This window comes from Pangasianodon hypophthalmus, chromosome 15, assembly GCF_027358585.1.
Source record: "Pangasianodon hypophthalmus isolate fPanHyp1 chromosome 15, fPanHyp1.pri, whole genome shotgun sequence".
NCBI classification, from domain to species: domain Eukaryota; kingdom Metazoa; phylum Chordata; class Actinopteri; order Siluriformes; family Pangasiidae; genus Pangasianodon; species Pangasianodon hypophthalmus.
The window spans coordinates 17,866,652-17,892,066 of record NC_069724.1 but is presented as its reverse complement, the minus strand read 5'-3'; the positions used below and the strand labels follow the sequence as shown (position 1 = coordinate 17,892,066).

General features: G+C 38.8%; 1 protein-coding gene and 1 long non-coding RNA gene across 4 annotated transcripts in view; one reads left to right on the top strand and one right to left on the bottom strand.

Annotated features, from left to right (window-relative positions):
* setx (senataxin) overlaps positions 1–22,666 on the bottom strand; it is a 33,670-nt gene extending 11,004 nt beyond the window's left edge. The window contains exons 1-11 of one of the 3 annotated variants that reach the window (XM_026928809.3): positions 22,474–22,666; positions 13,388–13,582; positions 11,460–11,661; positions 10,793–10,902; positions 8,476–8,692; positions 6,908–7,027; positions 5,954–6,128; positions 5,618–5,711; positions 1,942–5,433; positions 1,442–1,547; positions 410–583 (exon numbers count right to left, since the gene is read on the bottom strand). In XM_026928809.3, the coding sequence (XP_026784610.3) occupies positions 410–583; positions 1,442–1,547; positions 1,942–5,433; positions 5,618–5,711; positions 5,954–6,128; positions 6,908–7,027; positions 8,476–8,692; positions 10,793–10,902; positions 11,460–11,661; positions 13,388–13,576 (4,879 nt within the window). In that variant the 5' untranslated portion in view covers positions 13,577–13,582; positions 22,474–22,666. The other 2 variants (XM_053240352.1, XM_053240353.1) reach the window with 2 other exon arrangements.
* LOC128320481 (uncharacterized) lies at positions 21,113–24,932 on the top strand. Its single transcript, XR_008304004.1, has 2 exons — positions 21,113–22,021; positions 24,444–24,932. It is a non-coding gene; the product is annotated as an uncharacterized LOC128320481 (long non-coding RNA).
* Positions 24,933–25,415: the final 483 nt, after the last annotated feature.

The window sequence follows — 25,415 nt, the reverse complement described above, 5'->3', positions numbered from 1 at the left end:
TGAGTGTTTATATATTTAAAAATAAATAAATAAATAAATAAATAAAATAAAATTTACCCAGGAAATAAGAAACTGAAGCGTTTGCTCTTTATAAATCTAAAAACAAAACCACTGTTTTTGTTACTTCACCTTGTTACTCAAAATGACCTGAACACAATAGTACTGCACATTTCAAGGTTTGTCTGCTAGTCATACAGAAGGTGTACTAGAGTTTAATAGCTAAAGTGAGGAAACAATTCTTTGGTAAATGCTGCACACTTACAAGATACAATTACACAGAGCAATATTTCCAGCATGACTACCAAAAATATTTGCAGATGATAACACTAGTGTTAAATAAGGAAATCTTGTTCTAAATTTCACTAGAAAAAAAATAATTAAAACCAACATATACACAATAAAAACACACCTCCTCCATTACTTAACACACTGGATCGCAATACACATCCAAAGTGGGCACTCATCTCAGGAAAATCTGGTTCATCGTTAGCATATGCACCAGTGTTCTCCGGCAGCCAGAGAAACACAAGGTCATCTTCTTTAGGATACAACTGCTTCATCTCCTGCTCAGCATTAAGGCTTGCTATACAGTGTGACAAACACATTTAAATCCAGTTACATACTGTGTACATGTGTATAACAATAACAAATCAGACAAACAGCACAAAAATAATTTAAAAAAAATAAGTCAGCTGATCATATACAGCACAATGCATAACACAGACAGATACAAGTAAAGAGCTTCAGTTAATGTTCACATCATACATCACACTGAGGGAAAATGCGATGTCTGTGACTTTGACCATGACATGCACAACACGTCAAACATTGAGGAGGATGAGCTACGGCATCAGAAGACCACATGGAGTTCCATCCCTGTCGGTGAAAAGCAGGAATCTGAGTGGGCACAAGCACACCAAAACTGGACTGACTGGAAAAAACGTCACCTGGTCTTTTTGTGGTAGTCTGCTGTTGTAGTCCATCCTCCTCAAGGGTCAGCATGCTGTGCATACCGAGATGCTCATCACAGTCGATTCTCTTCTGACCTCGCCAAACAAAATGGTGTTTCCTCCTGCAGAACTGCCACTCACAGAATATCCCCCCCATCACCACCATTCTGTTTAAACTCTAGAGATTGGAGATGAGCAGTTTCTGAAATACTCAAACCAGCCCATCTTGCACCATCAACCATGCCACAGTCAGTCATATTTTTTCCCCCATTCTGATGTTTGATGTGAATATTAACTGAAGCTCTTGACCGGTCAGATTTAATCTACCAGATCTTATGCATTGCAATGCTGCCACATGATCGGCCAATTGGATAATAGCATCAAGCAGGTGTTCCTAATAAAGTGGTTGATGAGTGTATATCTAAATTTCAGTGAGACAATTCTTTGCAATAAAAAAACTTTTCTAAGTGTTCACAATTAGATGAATGAACCTGTGAAACTGGCACTGGCAATGCGATTCCTGTATTCAATTCCCTGGACCTCGAGTTCAATTTCTGATTTTCCAAATCTGATTTTCCTAAGCCATTCACTGACCATCTACGGGAGGAGAGAAAGAAAATACAGTTGGTAAACATGAGCTAAAACACAATGCACAACATATGCAGACAAATTAAGTCTAATAAACAAGACAAGAGACAAGAGGTCATATATTCCTTATTCCTTTCATTCCATCACAAAAGATCTGTCAATGTTTAGCAGTGGTTGCAGCTATAGGAATTTGTCTTTTCAGAAAGGAAATGTGCATTTTTGAATGGTAATACTGATATTCGTTTACAAAAATCTAAAGAGAAATACATAGGCTATGCATCAAATTCCATATGCTGATAACAAGAAGCAAATGATCCATAGTTCAGTGTAAAACTGCATAGTGCAAAGCAGATTGTGAACTTAAACCTTAAGGCAGTTCATAATGAAACATAGTAAAACTCACCTCTTCAAAGGTATTAATGAGCAGAAGCGGGTACAAGATGTTGAAGTACTCCTGGTAGCTAGAGAACTTCGTTGGTACTTCCTTAAGGGGAAATGGACACAAGTCTTGGGGTGTCCCAAACATTTCGTAGTTGTCAAACATGCAGTACTCCCACTTTAAAATAGCCTGTTTCAGGTAGGATGGATCAAACATCTGAGAATTATCAAATCTTCGATCATGATCCAGTGTTGGTGTTCGTACTGATACAGGTGTTTCTGGTCTGGGATAAGTCTTATAGGAAGGTACATGGGAAGCAGATGTTACATTAGAAAGTGATGACTTTGAAACCTGATTTGGACAGTGCAGGGCGGGTCTGGGTGGGGGAGGCTGTCGAAATTCATGTTGTGGTGTGGATTTTGGAGGTGGCGGTGGCATTGCTGGTGGTGGTCGTGCAACCTTAGCCTTAGCAGCATTAGCAGCAGGTAGAGGGTTGGCTACTTTTCCCATCTCTTTGGCCAAAGATGCACTGCGGGAACTTGATGTATAAATTTTTGTTGTAGAAGGCTTTGCTTTTTTCTGACACACAGTGGGCATGCCAGGTTTTAAGAACAAATGGTCATTTGAAGAGGTCTCTGTGGAAGCATCAAGAAGTGATTTCTGAGGTGTGTTGCCTGATAATGGTTTAAGTGGCACACTCGCTTCACCTTCAGAAATATTTGGTTGGTTGCCAGAGTCATTGTCCATGTGCACACAGCCTGTAATCATTATGTTCTCACCAAACTCTTCCTCTATTTGATCCATTTGAGAGCATAACTCCATGTCCGTAGGCTCATTTTGTGTAAGGTACGTCCATTCATCATCACAATTTTCATCCTTGGATTCCGCACCTTCTGCCATGGAACCACCGACACCTTTATTGTTTTGAAGGGAACTGAATTCTTTACTTTGAATGTCCTCAGGCCATTCACTTATTGCTTTTTTGGCATCATCTGACAGGCTAGTATTGACTTGACTGGTAACCCTTTTACTGTCCATCCATCTGTCAGGATCAGGCTGAGAGCAGGGAAGGAAATAGTCATCATCCTCCTCATCTCTTGGCTCATCCACACTTTCAATTGCATTTTTTGATTTGGGTAGGGCATCTGGTACAGGACATTTGTTTGATTTGGCAACAGCTGAAGTGGCTGGCACTGACTTATGGAGCATCCCACGACTCTGTCTAAGGTATTGCCAATCTTGTGATGCAAGCAACTTCTTCCCTCTCTTCACAACCACCTTCTGTTGACGAACTCTTTTTGACTTCTGTTGTGGCTCAACATGCACATTCTGGCCATGTGATCGAAGTTTACCCAACGAGACCAAGGAACGCTGTGAAAAGTCAAAAGCTTTCCTTGCCTTCTTTTTCAACCCCAGAAGCTCTGCTGCAGATTCTGGTTCAGCACGTTTGCGAACCTTTTTTGGTGGAACTATAGCAGGGGTGGCTTTTGAACGTGCAACAGAGGATGCAGAAGAGCCTCTGGAAGGGGAGACAGTAGAGGGTGTTACAACAGAGGATGAAATCAGCATTGTGGAAGAACATGGTTTCACAGGGTCTCGAAATATGGTGTTATGGGACTTGCGATGCTTCTTGATTTTTTGATTCGGGGCTTCAATAACAGGAGGCTTTCTGCTCAGCCATTGCTTGCTTCTCTCAGTCAGGCCAGGTTTTTCAGGGGGACTTTCAGAATGTTTGGACTGAATGAAATCACATTTTTCATTGAAAATTTGTTTGGATGGCACTTGCATGCTTGATGCAGTTGGTTCTTGTGGCTGTTGCTGTTTACAGATTTGTGCTTCCACTTGCAGACAAGCTTTCTCTATATCTTCATCTGAGACAGGCTGAGTCTCCATGGGCTCCACAGCATCATGACTAATGCACGCTTTAGAATCATTCCCAAGTTTGTGCTTTTTGGTCACAACTGAGTTGTCAATGTATGGCTCATTCCAGGCAGATACCATGTGTTCTTGGGTTTCAAACTCAAATACTTGCGATTCACTCAAATCATCATAATCACGGCCTTGGCCCTCATTAGATTCAGGGTCCAAAAAGGGATCATATGTTACCCTGTTTTCTAATAGCTTTTTGTCATTTGAAGAAACATCATCTGAAATGGTGATGCTAGTCTCATGGACCTCTTTTGCACTTCTAGTCAACTGTATTGAAACCTGTCCGGCATCAGTCGAATCCTCTTCACTGGACTTGGATGTTTTCAGACGACGCTTTCGGACATCAAGGGGCTCATCGTCATCATCGTTCAATTTCTTTTTAGAGGACTTGCTAAGCCTTGCAGAGTCTGGGATCTTAGATTGTGAGGTTGAAGGCTGAGGGCTTAGACCTGATGCATATCCAATCTCCTTCAAGCTACTGCATTTACCTTGTTCGTCCTCAGTTATGAATCTCTTAGCAATGGCTTGTATCCTGGAAAGATTCTGATCATCATTCAACCTAGATCTGATTTCCTGTATTTTTCCAAAGTCCGGTTTTATACAATTCACCTCACGAGGAGAAATTGGTACTGGGTTGTAAGGCTCTTTCTTTGCCTTAATTATTTCTTCATGGCCTTCACAGAAACTTTGACATTCCCCATGATCCCACAGTGGTTCATCCTTAATAAAATTAATTGTACCTACTGGACCACTTGGACCAACCTCTGCATCTCTGGTTTGTAGCTGCTGCAGAGATGTGGTCAATGTGGAATTAGGGTAGGAAATTACATTTTCTGAGGGATCTGACGGTGGCGTCGGTGGAGCACATGACAGAACATCATTTGAAACTGCAGGCCTGTCTGATATTGCTTTTACAAGCTTGAGTAAGCATTTCTTAAGATTCTCATATTCTGATTTGGGAAGTTTCCAACCTCGAGCAGAGACACGCAGGTGTCTGTTAATTAGGTTCAGAAAATGTGCAGTCTCTGGAACCGTTTTTGTTCGTCCCCCTTCTTTCAACAGAGAACGAATCAACTTCATGCAAGCTTGACTCATTGCACCAACACCAACTGCTGGCACCCGGGTCCCTCTACCAAAATGCGAGGAAGTTGGATAGACCCCCCTCCTATCTTGAATTCTGGTATTACAAGTGTCATCAGAAAGGGTAGCACACTGCAGTATGATATCTACCCATATATGGGAAAAGTAGGACAGCATTCCCATGCAGCCTTTACATAGGTGCAGCTCAATTATATCAACGAGGATGCGGATAAAGAACTCTGTGACTTTGTCGCAGGTGTGTGTCCGCCCAAACAGCACATCCTTGTTGACATTGTTATCCAGATAGTGGATAACCTCCCCAATGCAAATGCTATTAAGCACAGTCAATTCCATAGAGCGGACAAAAGGAATGAACCAAAGAAAGGTGCTACCATATACACGCATGCCTTGGCCCATTTCAGACTGTAAGACATTAACTAGGCAGCTCATTTCTTCAAAAATTGCATTGCCACTGGTGTCATTATTGCCAGATGAACAGTCTGATGACTACAGGTCACAGCATACATGGAACAGAAAAAGGAGTGGAGGTTGGGTGGAAGACAAAAAAAAAAGTCTTATATATAACAAACAAAATGGTACAATACTTTTCTAGGAATCAATCAAGAATGTGTTGATTACTTTTGCAATTTAAAAAAAATGGTATGCGGTTAAGGAAACATCATTGTCTTACTCTACTTGTTCGCTCCATAGCGTAACAGTCATACACAATTTGACTGCAGGATAATGGGTCATCATCATTCTCAGGCTCAAATTTCACTCTTGTCCTGATTACAATTTGAGAAAACAGAAAATATCTTAGAATTACATAAATCAATTATTGTGTCACCAACTAAACTATGTGCATATACCTGTAATCCTACACCCAAGTAATGCCCTTGGTAAATTTACTGATACAAAAAAGTAAATTCAATTTCAAGTTAAAAAGCTATCCTACCCTACAGCTACTCAACTTAAACTTTAAGCGCATTGCAGTACTTTGTTACAGAGCCAGATAGTTGGATCATACCCTGAAGTTTTCTGTCTGATATTTTCAATTTCAGCTGTGTAGCTGCCTGCTTTAGTGATGGCCTGGAAAGCATCTAGTGGTTCTATCTGACCCCAGATCTTTGAGCCCAGTCGGTCTAGAATGACCAAGAAACAGTGCAAAGCAGGCCAGAAGGGATCTGATCCCTGGTCATCATCTGAAAACAAAAGTGTAAAAGGCAACATTAAACATCTAGCTTTTTGGGACATTTTCTAATGCTAGCCAAATAGTGTTCTTTGTGAGCTTTCTTTTCTTTAGCTGGTCAGTTAATTTTCTACATTTACTGGTGAGAGCTAACAAATATTGTTATGACATGTTTGTGATTTCTTAATTTCAGCTTTTTCAAACTTAACCCATGTTTACCTTCACACGCTTGAAAGCAACTACTGTTGTACTTTTTACACCTCATGAAAAAGCAAAACACAGTCAGCTATGCTTCCTTCACTGAAAGGAAAAAGGCACCACAAATATTGACTAATAACCTGTCCCAAAAGGTGTTCTGAGACCTAAAATCATGATGTCAATAGTCCTCAAGACTTAAAGACATCCAGCAACATACGGGAATTTCATTGTGTTATGTCAGCATAGATGTCCCAAAATCACATCAACTCAATTTTGCAGTTAAGTCACCCACAGAAGGACAAGCCATGTTAGTCAATCAGTCCATTCACTGACTCAATTATTTGTGCTTGTACCCACCTATATTTTCCAAATGTGCTTAGTAGGTTACATTTGCCCAAACCACAAATAAGCAATTTAAAACCACAGTGCCTATAGTGTGTAATGAGTGTAGTGTACAAGTCTACAAAACCTGTTGTGAAGCCATTAATAACGGCATACATTGAGTCAAATACAAAGACAGCAGACTGAGTAGGACTGGGGTTAATTTTATAAACAATTATAATACATACAAAAAATTGTGTGACTGTGTTTTACCTTTATTGCAGTCATTCATGGTATTTATAATGCATTGGGGAATGCTGGCCTGCCCTTCTGGCCCCATTAACAGAGAGTCCATGGCCTGCGAGTCCAGTTGCATCAGCAACATACAGATACCTGAAAAGATATGAAGGTTTTAGTCCTGGAGAATTCTCTCTCCAGCTAATAGTTTCAGCAAAGCTCTTCAATGCAACAAGAAGATTGCATAAAGCTGCCAGATATAGGATTTGTGGATCTAAGGGTCAAAAGAAGGGTCTAACCCTTCTTTTGAGAGGCAAGTCACAAACAAAAAACACAGAAGTAAGAATATGCCCTTTTCACACAATTATGGAAGGGAAAACAAGAGGAAAAAGATCTGCCATATTGTATTTCAAGCATTTAAAAAAGATACTTTGAGAACCTAACATTCACAAATGGATAAATGTTGGGCACAGATTTACACATTAGCAAAGCGAACAAAACAGTCATTGGTTGAAAAAAAAAAAAAAAAGAAAAAAAAAAGAGCTATGTGCACACATTCAGATTTTGTGATGCAGCAGGAAAAATAAAAAAAATTAAAAAAAAAAAAAAAAAAGCTGTCGCTTCTTATCGTAGAAACTGATGCCATCTTGTCTGTGTCTGTCTTAGACGCTTTGTATGTTATCTCTATCTCTACACAAGAACTAGGTTTTAAAGAAAAGATTTACTAACAAGTAACTAGTTAGGTAACAATATAGTGTGCTCAAATGCCTCATAACTTATGTCTACTGAAAATAACAATTCCCACAATCCACAGTTTAGTACTTTATGACTAGAGACCAAATAACTATTTTTGTGGGGGGGGGGGGGGGGGGGGGGGATTTATAATTCCATTTGTTACCAAATTTTAATTCTGAGAAAAATCAGAAAATTACTTCACAAAATACTTAGGTGGATTTTTCATATTACTGATGCATGTTATTGTCATATGATGACATTCACACATTTTTGATACTTATTATTGACATTTCTTATTAGGCAGCAGGGTCAGAAATGATACAGCAGATGGGGTTAAGGGCCCTGCTCAAGGGCCCAACAGTGGCAGCTTGGAGGTGCTGGACCTTGAACCCTAACCTCCTGATTAGTAACCCAGAGCCTTAACCACTGAGCCACCACTACCCACCATATAATGCCACCCCTTGCAGTATACACCACCATCATCAAAAATACGAACCAATAAAATTGTACTTCTACGTCTAGAATGTAACCAAGGAAATTGAGACTATATCCTTACAGCAAGGTGTTGAAAGAGTTGTCTAAAGAGAACATTGGATAAGAACTGAGGAAAAGTTCTGTCACGACTAATAAAATAAATATTCACTCTGAAGTGGATAGGATTTCTACCACAGTATATACATGTATATAAAAGTAAATTTTTCTAGCCTTGCCACAGTACTCCACACAACAAAAACTGTAGAAAAAAATATATATTTTATATTAAATAAATAAATAAATAAATAAATAAACACCACACAACCAGTACCTTTACAAAAATAGTAGCGGTTACCAACATTAAGAAGAATTAAAAATAAATAAGTAAACCATACCTAGCCAGTAATTTTTCTTATTTTGGGCATCATAGAGATGTGGAGGTAGGATATGGAGCTTGCCAGAGCTGTACGAGTCATCCATGTTTGGAAAGTCCAGAGTGATTCCTAAATCAATGATATAGAACATGCAGGAGAAGACCTCCTGAAGATCATAATAGTTATCTCTGTCCACCCTGCCCAACGACCTGGCAGTGGCTATTGCCCAGTGACGCACCTAAGAGAGGACAAGGACAAAAATGAAATTAGATAATAAAATTAAAGTAGATATACTATATGTCCAAAATGTAGACCACCTGATCACACCCATGTGTGCTTGTTGAACATCCCGTTTCAAAACCATGGGTATTAAAATGCAGTTGGTTCACACTTTGCTGCTATAAAAGCCTCCATTCTTCTGGGAAGGCTTTTCACTAGATTTTAGAAGACGGATAGGAGATTTGTAACTATTCAGGGGGAAATCTTAATGCTACAATATACAAAGAGATTCTAGACAATTGCGTGCTTCAGACTTTGTGGCAACAGTTCGGGGAAAACCCACATATGGGTGTGATGGTCAGGTGTCTACGTACTTTTGGCCATAGAGGTGCATGTTCATCACTACTTCTAAATCAGACACCCAAATAGGAGTGCAACAACGAATCAACCAAGTCAATAAAAATCGATAATAAAAATAGTAAAAATACAGAGAAAATGCTACAATCTCCTCTACAGCATAGAAACTCTTTAAAAGTACCCTACCCTACTGGCCTCATGACATAATTGTGCTTTGATGTGTGTAATATTCATTTGTGGGACTGTGAGAAACAGTGGAAGCTTTATGTCCCTACTTGAACCATCCATACATGCGTCTGGAGTTTTCTGACCTTATCTGGGTTTCGAGCTGTACTGCATGTTTAATCATCACACATCTAACTTTCTTGGTCTGTCAGGAAAATATTATTTCGTGCTATTTTGCTCAAATAGTGAGTAGTTTATATGACAGCTCAGTGGGTTGAAAATGAATTGGTCTCAGACAAATAATTAGTCTATGAGACGGACGTTTTTTCCAAAATTTGTCTTGCAGTGTTGGGAAGCGAAGCTATTTGAATCAATTAAATACTTTATATTATATATATATATATATATATATATATATATATATATATATATATATATATATATATATATATATATATATATATATATATATATATATATATATATATGTCTTATGGGTCAAGTTATCAAGTCTCTATCCTGCTTTCAGTTCACAACAAAGTTGATCCTAAAGAGTTGCTTCACTAATTCCGGGCATTGAAAACTAAGAGCCAACAGACTAGCTAAATTCAAATGTTTAATATTGTGTAAAAATGTTTAATATTAAATTTTCAAGATATTGATGATTCTGCACGATTTCTAGGTCCCTATTTAAATGTGTGATATTGACCATGTTAACTGCTTTGTACAAAAGGTCAGATTTTCTACTGAAGCATGTGTTCAGACGACACTCTGATGGATTTGATCTAAAATTGATCATAAGGTTTTGCACAAACTTGGAGCCTCAAGTGCACACTTATTAAAATAAGAAGTGCACATATCAAATACTAACAGTCTCTGAAATTCATGTAAATATTTCAAAGATTCCACTTTTCACTCAAGTTGTCAGCAATATAATTTGCAATGAAGTGTTGTATTAATTTTGAAATGAATGCAAAATGGAAGCATTTTCACTAGTGGTCTCAGACTTTTGGACCCCACTGTGTGTGTGTGTGTGTGTGTGTGTGTGTGTGTGTGTGTGTGTGTGTGTGTGTGTGTGTGTGTGTGTATATATAAATATATCAAACATTGGTCTCATGAATAATTAGTCTGTGAGATGTACGTTTTTTCCACGTCAAAACATGTCTTGCAGTGTTGGGAGGCGAAGCTATTTGAATAAATATAATACATATAAAAATAATATATAAAATAAATAAATATATATATATATATAAAATATAAAAAGAAGCATTGCTGTATTTTCTATTAAATGAAGTCTAAATTAAGCAACAGTGCATGCTACAGCATGCTTCTATATAGAACAAGTTAGACTGACTAATCGATAACGAATTTTGTTGCCAATAATTTATCAAAATTTATTGACTAGCTGTTACAGCCCCAATATTAAAACTTAAAAACTCAACACATATGCCTTAGCTCATGTAGTGTAGGCCATGTTTCTTGTAGAAAACCTCAGGAAGTGCACCTTGATAGAAGTGGGGGGAAAAAAATCCCCAATTCCAGCTAAATGAATATATGGAGATTTACCAACAATTCCCAAAACTACATATGGACATACCTTTTGGTCTGGGTGTACCATGAGCAGGTAAATTCCCTGATACTGGTCATGCACTGTTAGGGGGTTTTTCATATCCTCCATTTTGCATAACACCTTCACCGCCATTTCACCTGGGAGAGAAAAAGAAAGAAATCCCTTAAGAAGAAAGTAAAACATTGATTAAAAAGCTGCCATACCTAATAAAACAAAGCTCTTAAGCAGTTTGGCCAACATCCTATGTTTATTATTCCCCTCACCAGTTAAAAAGACCAAAAAAGGCAGCTTGTCATGTTACTGAGAAGCCGTAACTGGAAATTCTTAGAGAAAATGTATTGACTGCTACAAAGCGCCAACACCTGAGAGTATGGTCAATGCTGCCGTTATACAAAAAGAAACTTTCTTTCTGACCAATCAGATTCAAGATTTCAACAGTGCTGTAGAATAACATTGCTCTGGATTACGTTTGTAAACAGCTTTGTCTGAAGGAAGTTCTAGTCCTGAAGTCTACCCCTGTAAAGGTTCATCTACATGGCCAGGACAAGTCAGTAAGGGCAGTTTTGTTTTTTTTTTTTGTTTTGTTTTTTTTTTTTGTTAAAAAAGGGAGCATTTTTTGGGGCATGAACTGGGGCATGCAAGTACAAGCAGTGGTCTCTCACAGCCTAAACTTAAACTTCCAGGAGTAACTTACAGAGATCCCGGTGGCACAGCAGGTAAGGATATTTCAGCACTTCCACGAGCGGGAATCTCACCCGGTTGTGAAATTCTTCAGGTGAAAAGATAGGCTCCTCCTGACCGTTTTCGACAACGTACAGCTCATGGTCCTCCAGAGTGACCGCCAACATTTCCTGGAAAACTTTAAGCAGCCGAGCCGTCTCCAGGTCCCATAGACGCTGAAATAGAAAATGGAAGGCTAAGAGAGAGTATGCAGTTTTTAATTAATAGACTTATTCATTCTTATAAATATATGTAATGGAAACTGGACCATACACATTCTACGATTTTAAGATTTCTTCATTTGTTTCTGCTGGAGAACCAAGATGACTTGTGCTTATGATCCTTTATCATCTGTTAGTGCTAGCCTCCACTGCAGCCAAAATCCAAAATGTATTCAAGCCTATTGCGTTTTAATGCATGCAAAATTGTCTAACTGAGTTATTCCTGTTATCATCATTTTTGACCATTTTTTTGACAACAAAGCAGCTACAGTTGTAGAAACACTACTCTATAACAGGGTGAATAAACAACAGATGGCACGGTTATAACTAAGTATAATGTTATAGCAACGACAGAATGGGAAGATAAGAATATCTGGAACAGTAACCACATTAAGCTTGGACCAGTGCAATCACAAAAACGTCCAAGTATAACCTGTCTGCACAAGCCTTTTAAAACATTCACAAGCAAAACTAACTTGCTAATGTTCGAGAAAGCACCTATACAAAGCTAGCCATCTTACATTGGAAAAAACATCATATTTTAATGACTTTCATCTGTATAGTCCTATTCGCATTCAATCAGACCTGCGTGGTGTCTTGGAGTAATGTCACCATTTGCATATGCTGCTCTGTAATGTTATTTCCGGCTGTTCAGCCATGACCGCGTTTTCTCCTTACTCCCTTTAGAAAAGTGCAGACCATATTACCTACTGTTTTTTGGACCATCTCTGAGGTCCTGTCCAGATAGACACGTAGGTGATTTTGCATGCAGATGCCTTCTTGCTGCTACTTGCTGGATTTATTCAACCAGTGCGGGTATCCACTTGCATGTATGAAAATTGTAAACACCCGAATGAGGGATGAAAGCAAAAAATTTGATCCGATACATTAAAAAATGGTTTGATTAAAACATTTGATCACTCAGCATGTGTCACACAGTTCTATTCTTAAGCATTTGCCATCTATACCACAAAATTATTATTATTTTTTTTTTTTAAAAAGGCAATAAAAGAAATGTAGGCAAAACATTAGAAAATTGTCCTTACAAATGTAATAATCTATGATTTTATTGTGTCATTTTGGACTTTTTTTCCTGCTGCACCTTTGTTGATTTTGACTCAAACACAGCAGACAGAACAGTTTACAAATTCAGTTTAAAACTTCACATATACTGCGTGTACCATATGCAGGGCCGAGACACGCACTGCCACTGATCGACCAAGGCGAGACAGCTTATTGCACTGTTGTAACCCACTAGCTTGCTCTGTGTGTGTACCTCATGCAGGGTGTGGACACACTCTTGTGATCTGTGTGTACTTTGTGGCAGTGTGGTGACCCACTTTCCTGCTCTGCGTGTGTGTTTATACTCCATGCAGCGTGGATACCCACTTATTTGCCGTGTTTGTGCACGTGTGGCTCATACAGTGTGAATACTCACTTATTTTCTCTGTGGCTGTACCTTGTGCAGTGTGGAAGCCCGCTTGCTTGCTTGCTTGCTATGTGTACACTTTGTGCAGTATAGGGATGATCTTTCTTGCTTTGTGCCTAAAATGTACAGTTTAAGTCCCTCTCGCTTGCTCTGTGCATGCATCGTGAGCAGTATGGCGGCCTTAACACTTGCTTGGTGTGTGTATACACTGAGCAGTGTTTGGACAACCCTTTGGTTGCAGTGTGATTGTACCTTGTGCAGTGCAGGGACCCTCTCTCTTGCTCGGTGGTACTCCACCACACACTCCAGGCAATATACAAGGTCAAAATTAGCATTCAGCATTTCTTGCTGTTTCATTTCACCGGTGCAGTAGCGCTTTAGAAGCGCTGTGACGGCCACGTCATTTTCAGCTGATGTGGTACACCACACACACGTCTCCATATCTGTCTAAAAAACACAAACACAGAAATATTGGACCAGACAAACATTTCAGCCACCTAATAACCAGATGAATTCGGTCTTTACTGTGAGTCCACCACTGTTAGAGTTACCGTTACTGATTGTTTTAAAGATAGGTAAAAATGTAAGACCCATAATTGGCTTTCTCTGTATAAGATTAAGATTTTTTGATATACTACTCTTTGAGAAACTGAAATCAAATCCCTGCTATGAAGGCAGTCATCACTTGCATCCATTTTTTGGGAAACAATCAATGACGGGATTAAGTTCCACAGAAGTTAATTTAAAAAAAAAAAAAAAAAAAAAAAAAAAAAAAACACCCCACACACCCCTGTATAAGAAAATCACTATGAAACACCAAAAAAGTAAAACTTACAAATCCATGATGTGCATTTTTATACATTAACAAAAGCTCTTCCAAAAATTTAGAAAGTAATCATGCTTCTCAGATGTTAGAAAGCTGCTCAGAAATTATACTTTATTACAAGTAAGCACCATAATCCTTTGAGATGTAGGACAAAAGTCAACCATCTTCGAATTCGCCACCATCTTTTCTGGTTTCTCATTTATGAAGGTAACTTTCCAGCAGTGTATTGCTTCTAAAACTATACATTTACAAAATCTATACATTGTGTTCTCTTCCTAGTGTGGGACTGACAAGTGTTTGCTGCCAGATACATTTTAAAATCATGTTTTTGTTACATATGATGAATATTAATCAAATAAGTAAATAAGAAAGTTAATGTGTTTTCTTTTAAACATCCTGCCCATTTGGCTTGTGGATGAGTAATGATCCTTGTTTGTGAAAAACTGTTTTGTTTTTCAGCACTTTCAAGGTAGAGAATCAAACTTGTTCTAGGATGACAGCAATTAATTTCAACAACATTCACCCTCCATTAAGGCATGGCTTTGGTGAAAATAAATTTAACACGTGTAAAGAGACAGTGAAGCTATTCTAGAAGTGTGCACGTGTACATGACCGTGTGTTTTATGTAAGCTGTCTCCCCATGTGTAACTGGAACGGACTGAGTGTGTGAGACAGGGCAGAGATCCAGTTCATCAGTTGCAGCGTGACAATAGCTACGTTTACATGGACACTGTTTGTTTCAATCGGAATGAAATCAATCAGATTGATTAATCCGATCGCAGTGTTTACAAGAACGCTGAATAAAGTAATCGGGTTGATACGCGCGTTTACATGACAGAATCTTCTGACATGCGCACAGTGCACGAATACACGTTTCACGCCGTTCCAACACGCAGATACTAGCAGCCACTCTCTTGCCATTGCTTCTTTTTTTCGTTTTAAAAAGCAGACTTAACATTTGCCTATTTCAGCTGCTAATTAGAAGACGACGAGCGCGTGATGTTTTGTGCGGTGCTGCGTGTATTTATCAAGCAATTAAAATGCCCCTTCCCGAGCCCAGAACAAGGCGTCTGTGGATGAGGGTCCGAAGCAAGGAGCGGTGGGACAACGTCGTCTTGCACCACTTCACAGACGAGGAGTGGAAGGAGAATTTCAGGATGACACGACAGTCATTTATGACACTATGCTCAATGGTGGAGGGGAACATGGCACCTGGTGAGGCTACGGTCAGAGCCCCAATACCGCTGACAGCCGTGCGTCATACGTCATTACGTGATTTGTACGTCATTGCACATGCGCAGAACTATCTGGTTTCATTTTCAACCCGATGAAGTGTTTACATGTCCTCTCCATCGGATTAGAAAAGGTTTAAACCACCCCTTACGATCCGAATGAAATTTTAATCGGTTTTGGCCAATTCATTCCGATTGACGTGTTTACATGTGACTTTTTAGATCTGATTGTTCATCTAGTCCAATTACGATCGGATTATTAGTGTCCATGTAAACGTAGCTAGTGTTTTGGTTCCGATAATGGTTATCTGGCCTCAGAAATAAATCAGGTAGATGCTAAATACACATTTTAATGACTACGCCTATCCATTCCAAATATCAACAGTTACACTGGGTGTTCAAACATGGGCCACATAAAATGCTCACATATTCAGTGATCATTTATTAGATAGGCTACATAATGACAAAGACTCACATGAACAATCTGACTGTAGCTAGCATTTTACATGGTAAACTTCCTGATGTCAGTTTATTCACATTTATTCACAAAGCATGAAAGAGTCTAAAAAACTGACACCAAAAGGATCACATTTACTCATTTGGCTGATGCTTTTATCCAAAGCTCTCTATAATTGAGACAGGGTGCAGTTGAGGGTTACCAGCCTTGCAATGTGGTAGCAGTGCTGAGATTTGAACTCACAACCTTCCTATCAGAAGCACAGTACCTTAACAACTGAGCCAACCAATGATCACAGACAGTGGGATCGTGGATATATTGCCATTATGCTTTGTGCATCTGGATGCTCGTCACATTCACAAGCAACTGGTTCATCTCTGGACAACTACTGACAACTTTTCCTGGTCTAGTGGTTAGGCTACAGCTCTCTCACTGCTGCGGCCCGGGTTCGATTCCCGGCCAGGAAACGAACCTGTGCGCAACAGCGCGCTCTCAGTGCCGGTCCCAAGCCCGGATAAAAACTGGGGACAGCTGCATCAGGAAGGGCATCCAGTGTAAAAACTGTGCCAAATCAAATACGCAGACCAATGATCTGCTGCGGCGACCCCTAACGGAAGCACCCAAAAGAGGAACAATAAGAGATTTTTTTACAAAAGCACTTCAATTAAGATGGCCATCTAAAATTACACACTCTACTGGAAGAATTAAACAGCCATCAGATAAAATCACAGCTTGGGAAAAAAAAAAAAAAAAAAAAAAAAAAAAGAAGTAATTCCACACTGCAGACATGACATTGCTTTATAGCTGGCTACTCACTGTTATGGTGAAAGAATGGGACCACTGCACAGAGTAACTACATGCTGAGCCCTGAGAGGAAAAACACCAGGTGCCAGGCATAAAATGAGCATCTGTAACAGCCACAAAAACATTCAAGGACAGAGGAAACTTGTTGAAACAATGGAGAAGTCATATTCGGTTATTCTGAATAGAATAGAAGGGTGGGAAGATGATCAACTGTCTTAGCTACAGATTTAAGATCATCTATCACTGTAAATCTTGGTTCTCTCAGTGCACTTTTTGCATTGAATTACTACACTGGCCTTTTGAAAAGACTGTCTTGTGCTTATCCAAGGATTCCTATCCGCAATATACTTATAAGGAACATCCATTCAGTACAAAGCTTTACTCTTCTACAACTGTACACTAAAGGAGTGTGCGTAACTGTTTAAAAAAAATAAAAAATTCCAGCCTACTTGCACAGTTATTTTTGTTTGTACCTGCCTGAGATATTTTATAGCGATATATCCAAAATGTACCAAAGGATGATACAGCATTAACTGCAGTTGAATGAATGTACAAGGTAAATGCATCGTGCAGCACAGTGCAAGCAACCTGCTGCCTGAAATGCCTTTGACTACCCATGGGAATGCAAGAACCGGCCCCTCCTGCAACTTCCATTCCTGATGCACACCTCTACTGTATACTGTAATGATTTATAATCCCATTATTCTGCGTCAACCAGAAGAGGATTGGTTCCCTTTTGAGTCTTGTTCTTCCCTTAAAAATCTGGGAAAACAAAAACCTGCAGGCTTAATAAACTTTAAACACAGTTTCTCTTCACTGGTAGCCACACCAGTGATTCCAATGGAATACCACCATTCAGATGATAATTTTATGCCCTATTTATGTCCATTCTCTTTAAAATAGAAAATGGCATAAATGCTTTTCCTATCCTTTTGAGGTTAACTGTTCTGGATGATTAAACATTTATCACGATATTTTAAAAGGGAAAATTGAGATCAGGGAAAACTCAATATCGCACAAGCCTAATATGCACAATTAAAAATGTGGAATGATTATTTTCACACATTTCAACATGACAACAGCTTAATCATTGTTAGCTTATCCCAACCTTGCATTATCATTAATAAATAGTTTTAGCTTTTCTCCCATGTGCAATCATGTATGGCAATCTCCTGTCGTGCACGCATGCAAAATATAATTAGATAAAAAAAAAAATCCTCAAATTAAATGAGAATTCATTAAATGTGAATCAATAGCGAGCCCTTCATATAGACACAGTATTAAAAACAGCACATTACCTATTACAATGTTAAGTATTTGGTTAATATAAAAATTCCAGTTTATGTGCATCCATCTCTGGTCCCAAAACTGACTTAACCTATTTACGTAGAGAAAAATGATGGTTCATTTAAATGCAGACATCTTTGATTCACCTTCCCTGCATTTTGAAATCAATCTGCATTCAAAAGATATGAATGAATGAAAAACATTCTTTTACTAGTTTGTGTATTAGTTGATTTCACAATATCTACACTGACTCATGCTTGCAGCAGGTGGCAGCACCCTATGGGAAGAAACTCTCTTGACGGCAGTCCTTCTCTTCCCCTGACTGCAAGCGGCTCCTCTCACTACTCTCGAATTCTGCTAGGTTTTTATGCAGATTGCGAGCTGCGATCAGTATATAGCTGCATGTAGTATCCTGTGACCAGGGGTTAACAGGAAAAATGACCACAGATTGGAGCACAAATCTGCTCACAGATCGGAGCGGTCTTCACTCCCAAACAGCCCATCTGCCCCGCCCCCCCCTGTTTTTTTTTTTTTTTTTCCCCCTTCCCTCCCTTCCAAATCCAGCCAGTGGTGCTGGTCTTCACCTATCACAAAAGATGTCAAATGAAATCTGCATGTATCATGCAACTCACAATAACAATATATACTAGGTATGAGAAATGTTGTTGTCTTGAATATCATGATACAAAATACTGGTAAGGTGAATCTGCTGCTCATATCGTGTACTGTGATATTTCTTATATACATTATTAATTTTCATTATGAGCTCTACTGCTTTGTACACACAAAACGTAGCAGCACCAGCCATAGAAGCACACAGAGCATCGCGTTTGTGAGTAGGAACCTAACTTCCTCAAAGCATGCTTACTTAATAGTCCGTAAAGTTAAGGTAATCAGAAAGAAGGAAGGTAAAACACAGTGTGTGTGTGTGCACTCTGGCGTGACTGTGGTCTGCAGTTCAGGTTAACGCCTGTGTGCTGCGCTTGATGCAAATCAACCCACACACATTGTGTGTGGTGCTGGCAGTGGCATTTAATTTCTGAGGGATGAGGAAATATACAAAATAAAAATCACAAATCTGTACAGTTAAATTGGTAAGTGTGATGCACTTGTGTGTTTCAGGTGGATGTCAGAGAGCAGTAGGAGCTGTGATGACACTAAATGGTTATTTTAATCATTTAAGGAACAATCGACTACCGAAAAATCTTTATTTATTCATCTTTCCATATTAATAATGTTATCATGAAATACACTTATAACTGTGCCACTGAAAATAATTAAAATAACATGCTAATGATAGGGGAAATGACACCTATTATAAATCCTGATCTACTTTTGTCTTGCAGTGAACTCCAGCAGGCTACTTCACTGGCTCGCACCTCCATATCTCTGTGCTTATAGTGTAGCTATCTGGTAAATAACTTTCAAAAAGAAAAAGAAAAAAAAAAAAAAAAAAAGGCATCAGTCCAACTGGCTAATTCTGTTTCACAACAGCTGGTATCCAAAAAAAAAAAAAAAAAAAAAAAAAAAAAAAATTATTAAACAAAATGAATACATAAATTAAATATATGTAAATCAGCATAATAATAAATGTTATTACCCAAGTGTGCATATACTTTAGTTTCTGCCTTTCTTTTTTCTAAATACATCCTATTCTAACTTCAAGGCCTATAGGTAACTTGTGATGATAAATAGAATATGTTTATTTTAAAAAAAAAAAAAAAAAACACTCAGAATCAAGTTCGACACCCCTGTATTGACATTACAGTGGTTTGATTTGTAATCATTAAAAAATAAATGTATTAAAATTTAAAATTAGTATTGTCTCTTCGTCATCATCTGATGAAGCCTGTATCAGGATCTGTCTCATATGCTGGTTTTAGTGTATCTTCTCATATCTACATTATACTTTTCATTACTTTCAATAAATGTAAAAGTGAGCAACATTCACAAATACATTAATATGACTGTGCTGGCTGTGTCTAACGTGCGTAGCCTTCAGGAGAGCAAAATGTAGATTCCTGTATTTTTGCGATATATTAGTGTATATTCCTGTATTTAAGTGTTCACCTACTACATACACTACAAATATTAAAGACTAGTGAAGTCGGCTCGTCCGTTACATCTCGCCATTCTGACTACAACATGGTAGTCGAGTTGTAGTGTCCAAATAACTCTGGTGTTAAGGATGCTCTTCGCTCACGACTGCACTGTGTATGATTAACAGCATAAGAAAAATGTGTGTATAATTAAAAAAAAAAAATTTTTTTTAATTTAAAAAATTCCCAGCTCATCGGATAAGCAAGTCAGCTCCCAAAGTTCACCTGAAAAGCTCCAGCTCAAACAGTCTGCTTGTTCGTAATCACGATTCCATCACTGTGTTACCTGGCTCACATTTTTGTTTTCATTTGATACGAATTTAAACAGCAGAAACCATTGTCACTTTAATAAACACTCCCTCTAAAGCCAAAGCACTAAAAGTGGCTTTGCATACATTGACTTTATTTCTAATCACCATGTCCAACTAAATTTGATGAAGTACAAATTTGATGGCATACAATAACTCCTGTTTTGAATAATCTGACCATCCAGTACACTTTGCACAGAAATGAAGCTCATTGCTTCAAAAAATGAATGAACATTAAGCATTGCAGGTAGTGATTTAAAAATATGTAAATAACTGTCCAATTTGAGACAGCTCTAGTTTGTTTCGTCCGCCTTACTATTTATATTGCTCATGCACCACATGTACGCGTCACGTTAATTTTCTGAAAGAGGATAATGAAAATGAAATTATAAAGGAAATTTTTATAGTGGCACTGCTGTTGGTGCCGGATGGGTTAGTCCGCTGGTCTGCTGTGGTTCACGTACAAAAGCCTTTCAAGCTTACACAGAATGGTGTGAAAAACAGACAACATCCAGTGAGCAGCAATTCTGTAGCCCACAACAAATGCGTTGTTAGAGGTCAGGTCAGAGGAGAATGGCCAGGAAGGCTACAGTAACTCCTAACCACTCTTTACAAACATGATGAGTAGAAAAGCATCTCAGAAAACATAATGTCAAACAGGCTACAACAGCAGAAAACCGTATAGGGTTCCACGCCTATCGGCCAAGAAAGGACTACACTATGCACACACTCACCAAATCTGTCCAGCTTCAGTGAGCCTGAATATGAGCATTAATTGAAGCTCTTGACCTACATCTGCATTTTTATGCATTTTGCTGCTGCCACATGATTGGCCGAATGAACAGGTGTACACGTGTTCCTAATAATGTTGCCAGTAAGTGTATTTTGCACCCTCAGTTTACACTGATCAGCCATAACATTAAGACCACTGACAGGTGACCTGAATAACATTGATTAGCTTGTTACAATGGCAACTGTCAAGCAGTGGGATATATTAGGCAGCAAGTGAACAGTCAGTTCTTGAAGTTGATGTGTGGGAAGCAGGAAAAATGGGCAAGCGTAAGGATCTGAGCTACTTTGACAAGGGCCAAATTGTGATGGCTAGACAACTGGGTCAGAGCATCTCCAAAACAGCAGGTCTTGTGCAGCGTTCCCGGTATGCAGGGGTTGGTACCTACCAAAGGTAGTCTAAGAAAGGACAACCAGTGAACCAGCAACAAGGTCACGGATGCCCAAGGCTCACTGATGCTGGGAAACTTTGTGTCCTGGCATTCATGTGGATGTTACTTTGACACCTACCACCTACCTAAACATTGTTGCAGACCAAGTATCCCCGTTCAAGGCAACAGTATTCCCTAATGGCAGGGTCTCTTTCAGCAGGATAATGTGGTCTGCAAAACACTGCAAAGATTGTTAAGGAATGGTTTGAGGAACATGACAAAGAGGTCAAAGATGTTGACATGGCCTCCAAATTCCCCAGATCTCAATCTTGTCTGTGGGAAGTGCTGGACAAATAAGTCCGATCCGTGGAGGCCCCACCTCACAACTTACAGGACTTAAAGGATCTGCTGCTAACATCTTGGTGCCAGATACCACAGCACACCTTCAGAGGTCTTGTGGAGTCCATGCCTCTACAGTTCAGAGCTGTTTTGGTGGCACAAGTGGGACCTACACAATATTAGGCAGGTTGTTTTAATGTTATGGCTGATCTGTGTGTATTAGGTCCAGTGAAGACAAAAGCGAGTAACACTTTTCCTCAGCACTCGACTTTTCTTTTCATGCTCTACACAACTTCCTGTAACAGGATCTTAGCTCGATGCTATTCTCCCTGCCTGACCTAGTGTACTAGCACGAGGACTGTAACTGCACTTCTGTAAGTCGCGTCTGCCAAATCTGAATGTAAATAACGCTTCCATTATTTTAGTCTGTTAGCTAAATATACTGTCTGTTTCTGAATAGCGAAGATTCAAGACTGTGGTTAGTTAAAGACGCTAACATTTGTTTATTCGAGCAAAATCTCTAGTTTTATGGTCGCGCGCCCGCGCGCACGCGCGCGCACACACACACACGAAACGAAACGAAACTAGGACTGTACTCAGACCTTGTACCCTTACTTACTTCAAGCTGCAAAACTCAATTCAAAGTTCGGTCTTAGTATACTAGGTTAGAAAAAGAACTTTCTTTCTATCTTTCTTAGTAATATAGCTAGCTAGCTATGAAGTCTTGTAGGCACGAGGGCTTCTCTCAAGAGTTAGCATGGCATGTTGATATAAACGCACAGCCAAACAAACAAACCCTTAAACACCAAAAAAAAAGTTTTCTTACCAGCTTTCAGGCTACAATCATTTCATACTTTTTTTCGCATTAGTAATGCTGCTTATCCAAAAGAAATAAACGTTAAGAAATAGCTAGCTAGCTGTGTGTTTTGGTTCACATAATGCAAACTAGCCGACTCCGTTCAGCCCACTCGTGACGTCACCGCGTCCCTTCCACGTTCCCGCTGTGCCAGAGGAAGTGGCTGCTGCTTCCGTTTATAACACACCAATCAGCGCGAGCCCAACACTGATCAGCTGAAATGTTCATTAACACCTCATTCTACTGAGTGGCAACGAACCTTGCAGGCGTTACTAACCTCCTAAGAAATGATTTTCGTTACATTAGCAGAGGTCTTATTGTAATCTGGTTTATGCCTCGGCGCTGCTGAATGCTCCGTTCTGATTGGTCAGAAGGTGTTGATTACTTTTCTATAACAGCAGTAGTGTGCACACTGAGCTGTATGGTTGCTGCTCCAAAAAATTCTGAAGCTAATAATAATGTGAATTTAAAAAAAAGAAGAAGAAAGTATAATTCTTGGTATGGTGAAGCTTTATATAACATTATAAAGAAGGAGTCTCCAGTGTCAGTGCTTTGTAACAGTAACTTTCCTGCCACTGGAAAGTCTTCAAGACATTTGTGCTTTGTGGATCTTATGAAGTTCAAGAGAGAAAAAAAGGCTGGTGAGGGAATGACAGGTTTATAGATGCTATAACATAAGTTATAACAGGAAATAACCTGTCTTGCAGAAGTTTCGCAACATGACTATAAATGGATAAAAAGTACAACATGTTCATTAGTACATTAAAAATGTAATAGTTGGTAAATCACTGTGATATACAGTATGAACAAAACACTTTGGGATGTGCTATTATTGGAAAATAATCCACTTCGCTTTTGCATCGAGCCACATCACACTACCCTGTCATTCATTATTTTCCAATATCAGAGGTTCTCAAACTTCTTGTACCCAGGGGCCCCTTTAACAGTTTAAAAAAACAAAAAAAATCCATGGACCACCTCAGGACAGATTTATTATGAGCCTAATCTTTGTTTCAAGATTTTTATTATGTGGACAAAAAGAGTGGAGGATGGAGGAAGGATAGAGGAAGGATGTGTGTAGGGTGACTGGTCCTTCATGACGCGGTCTACCTTTATGAGACAGCATGTTGTATAAATCTTCTGCACTGCAATGCTACGACAATTCCTGAAAAAAAAAAAAAAACTTGCACCCTGGTGTAACAATTACATATGCACCTTAACACAGACCACTCAAAAGTTAGAAAGTAAATGGTGTCAAACTAAATTGGTAGTACTCCAAATTACATGGAAGCAGAGCCTTCTTAGCTAAAAATAAATAAATAAATAAAAAACACTCTTAATGCTGATAAATCAGCATATCTCTCAATCTTAATAGAAGATAAAAATAATCCTAGACCACCATAGAAGCACAAATACTAACAGGATGTAGTCGAAATGACTTTATGACTTTTTCAATGATAAAATTTTAAATATTAGACTAAAAATCAGAATATAAACTTAGTCAGTTTGATAACTAACTATGCAGATAACTATATAACCACATCAGTAAAGCAATTTTATTTACTTATCTAACAGACCAAAATCACTATACTTGTGTAGTATATCACTTACCTACACATTTCCTCAAACAGATACTACCAGAAGTAATCAAACCACTCTTAAAAATAAACTAGCAGTTATCAAACCTTCCAATTAAAAAACAAATCAAATCTCGACCCCTGTCCGCTGTCTAACTATAGGCCAATATCAAATCTCCAAGAGCCTAGAAAAGGTTGTAGCTCAGTGGTTAGGCTCATACCTGCATAGGAATAACATTCATAAAATCTATCAGTCAGGGTTTAGGCCTCATTGCAGTACTGAGACAGCGTTGGTTAAAGTGGTAAATGGCCTACTACTGGACTTTGATCAGGGTTGTTACCCTGACTCCTTCTGCTCTCCAGACCTGCCTGGCCCATCCTGATGCTCTACTTCTGCTAGGAGCTTCCTTCATCTTCTGCTGTTGAGGATGGCCCCACAAGGACAGCCTAAAGATTGCCATGAGATTGCTGTAGATGGTGCCACATGGATACCCTAAAGATGGCCATGCATGATCTCCCTTGGATACTATAGATGTAAAGCTAAAAACTCCAATGAATTAAAAAAATGACTCTCAGATGCTCATACTGCTTTACTTTATCATCTACAGGTTGTGGAATAGTAATGATAATAATAATTGCACTATCAGGTGTCACCCAGAAAAGGATCACTTCCCTTTTGAGTATGGTTCCTCTCAGGATTTCTTCCTTATGTCTTTTCAGGGACTTTTTCCTTGCGACTGTCACCTCTGGCTTGCTCATTAGGGATCTAAATCATATTCAGATTTTATGTACTGCTTTGTGACAATCTCCATTGTTAAAAAAACTATATAAATAAAATTGAATTGAACCTAGTCCCGTAAGTACTTAATATTTATATAGTTGGTTTATGATCACAATACTAATCTGTGCTGCAATCATAAAGGGGTCCCTAAGTGCCAAAAGTTTAACAAACTGCTCTAACCTCCTAGCTACCAAGTAATGGAGGCTCTCGACCATAAATTTACATTATGCACACAGTACAATTTGTCACATGTAGAATAGGCCTAGCTGGATATATAAAAGGCAAATAAAATGTATTTTTGAAATAATATGATTTATTGCTCCAGCATACATGTATAATCAGCTTGGTCTGCCATTATTTCCTGTTCTGAAAAGAAAATGTCAGACAACAAGGCTTTTTTTGAGTTCTGCACCCAGATCTGCTCCTGTGATCATGTACCCTGTTCCTACATAATTTAGATCCAGTTCCGCCACCATCCCACTAATCAAGTAGACTGATTTTTGGAGCAGCTGTGTTGGATTAGGGCCATTGATGAATTCTGTAGGATGGTAGAT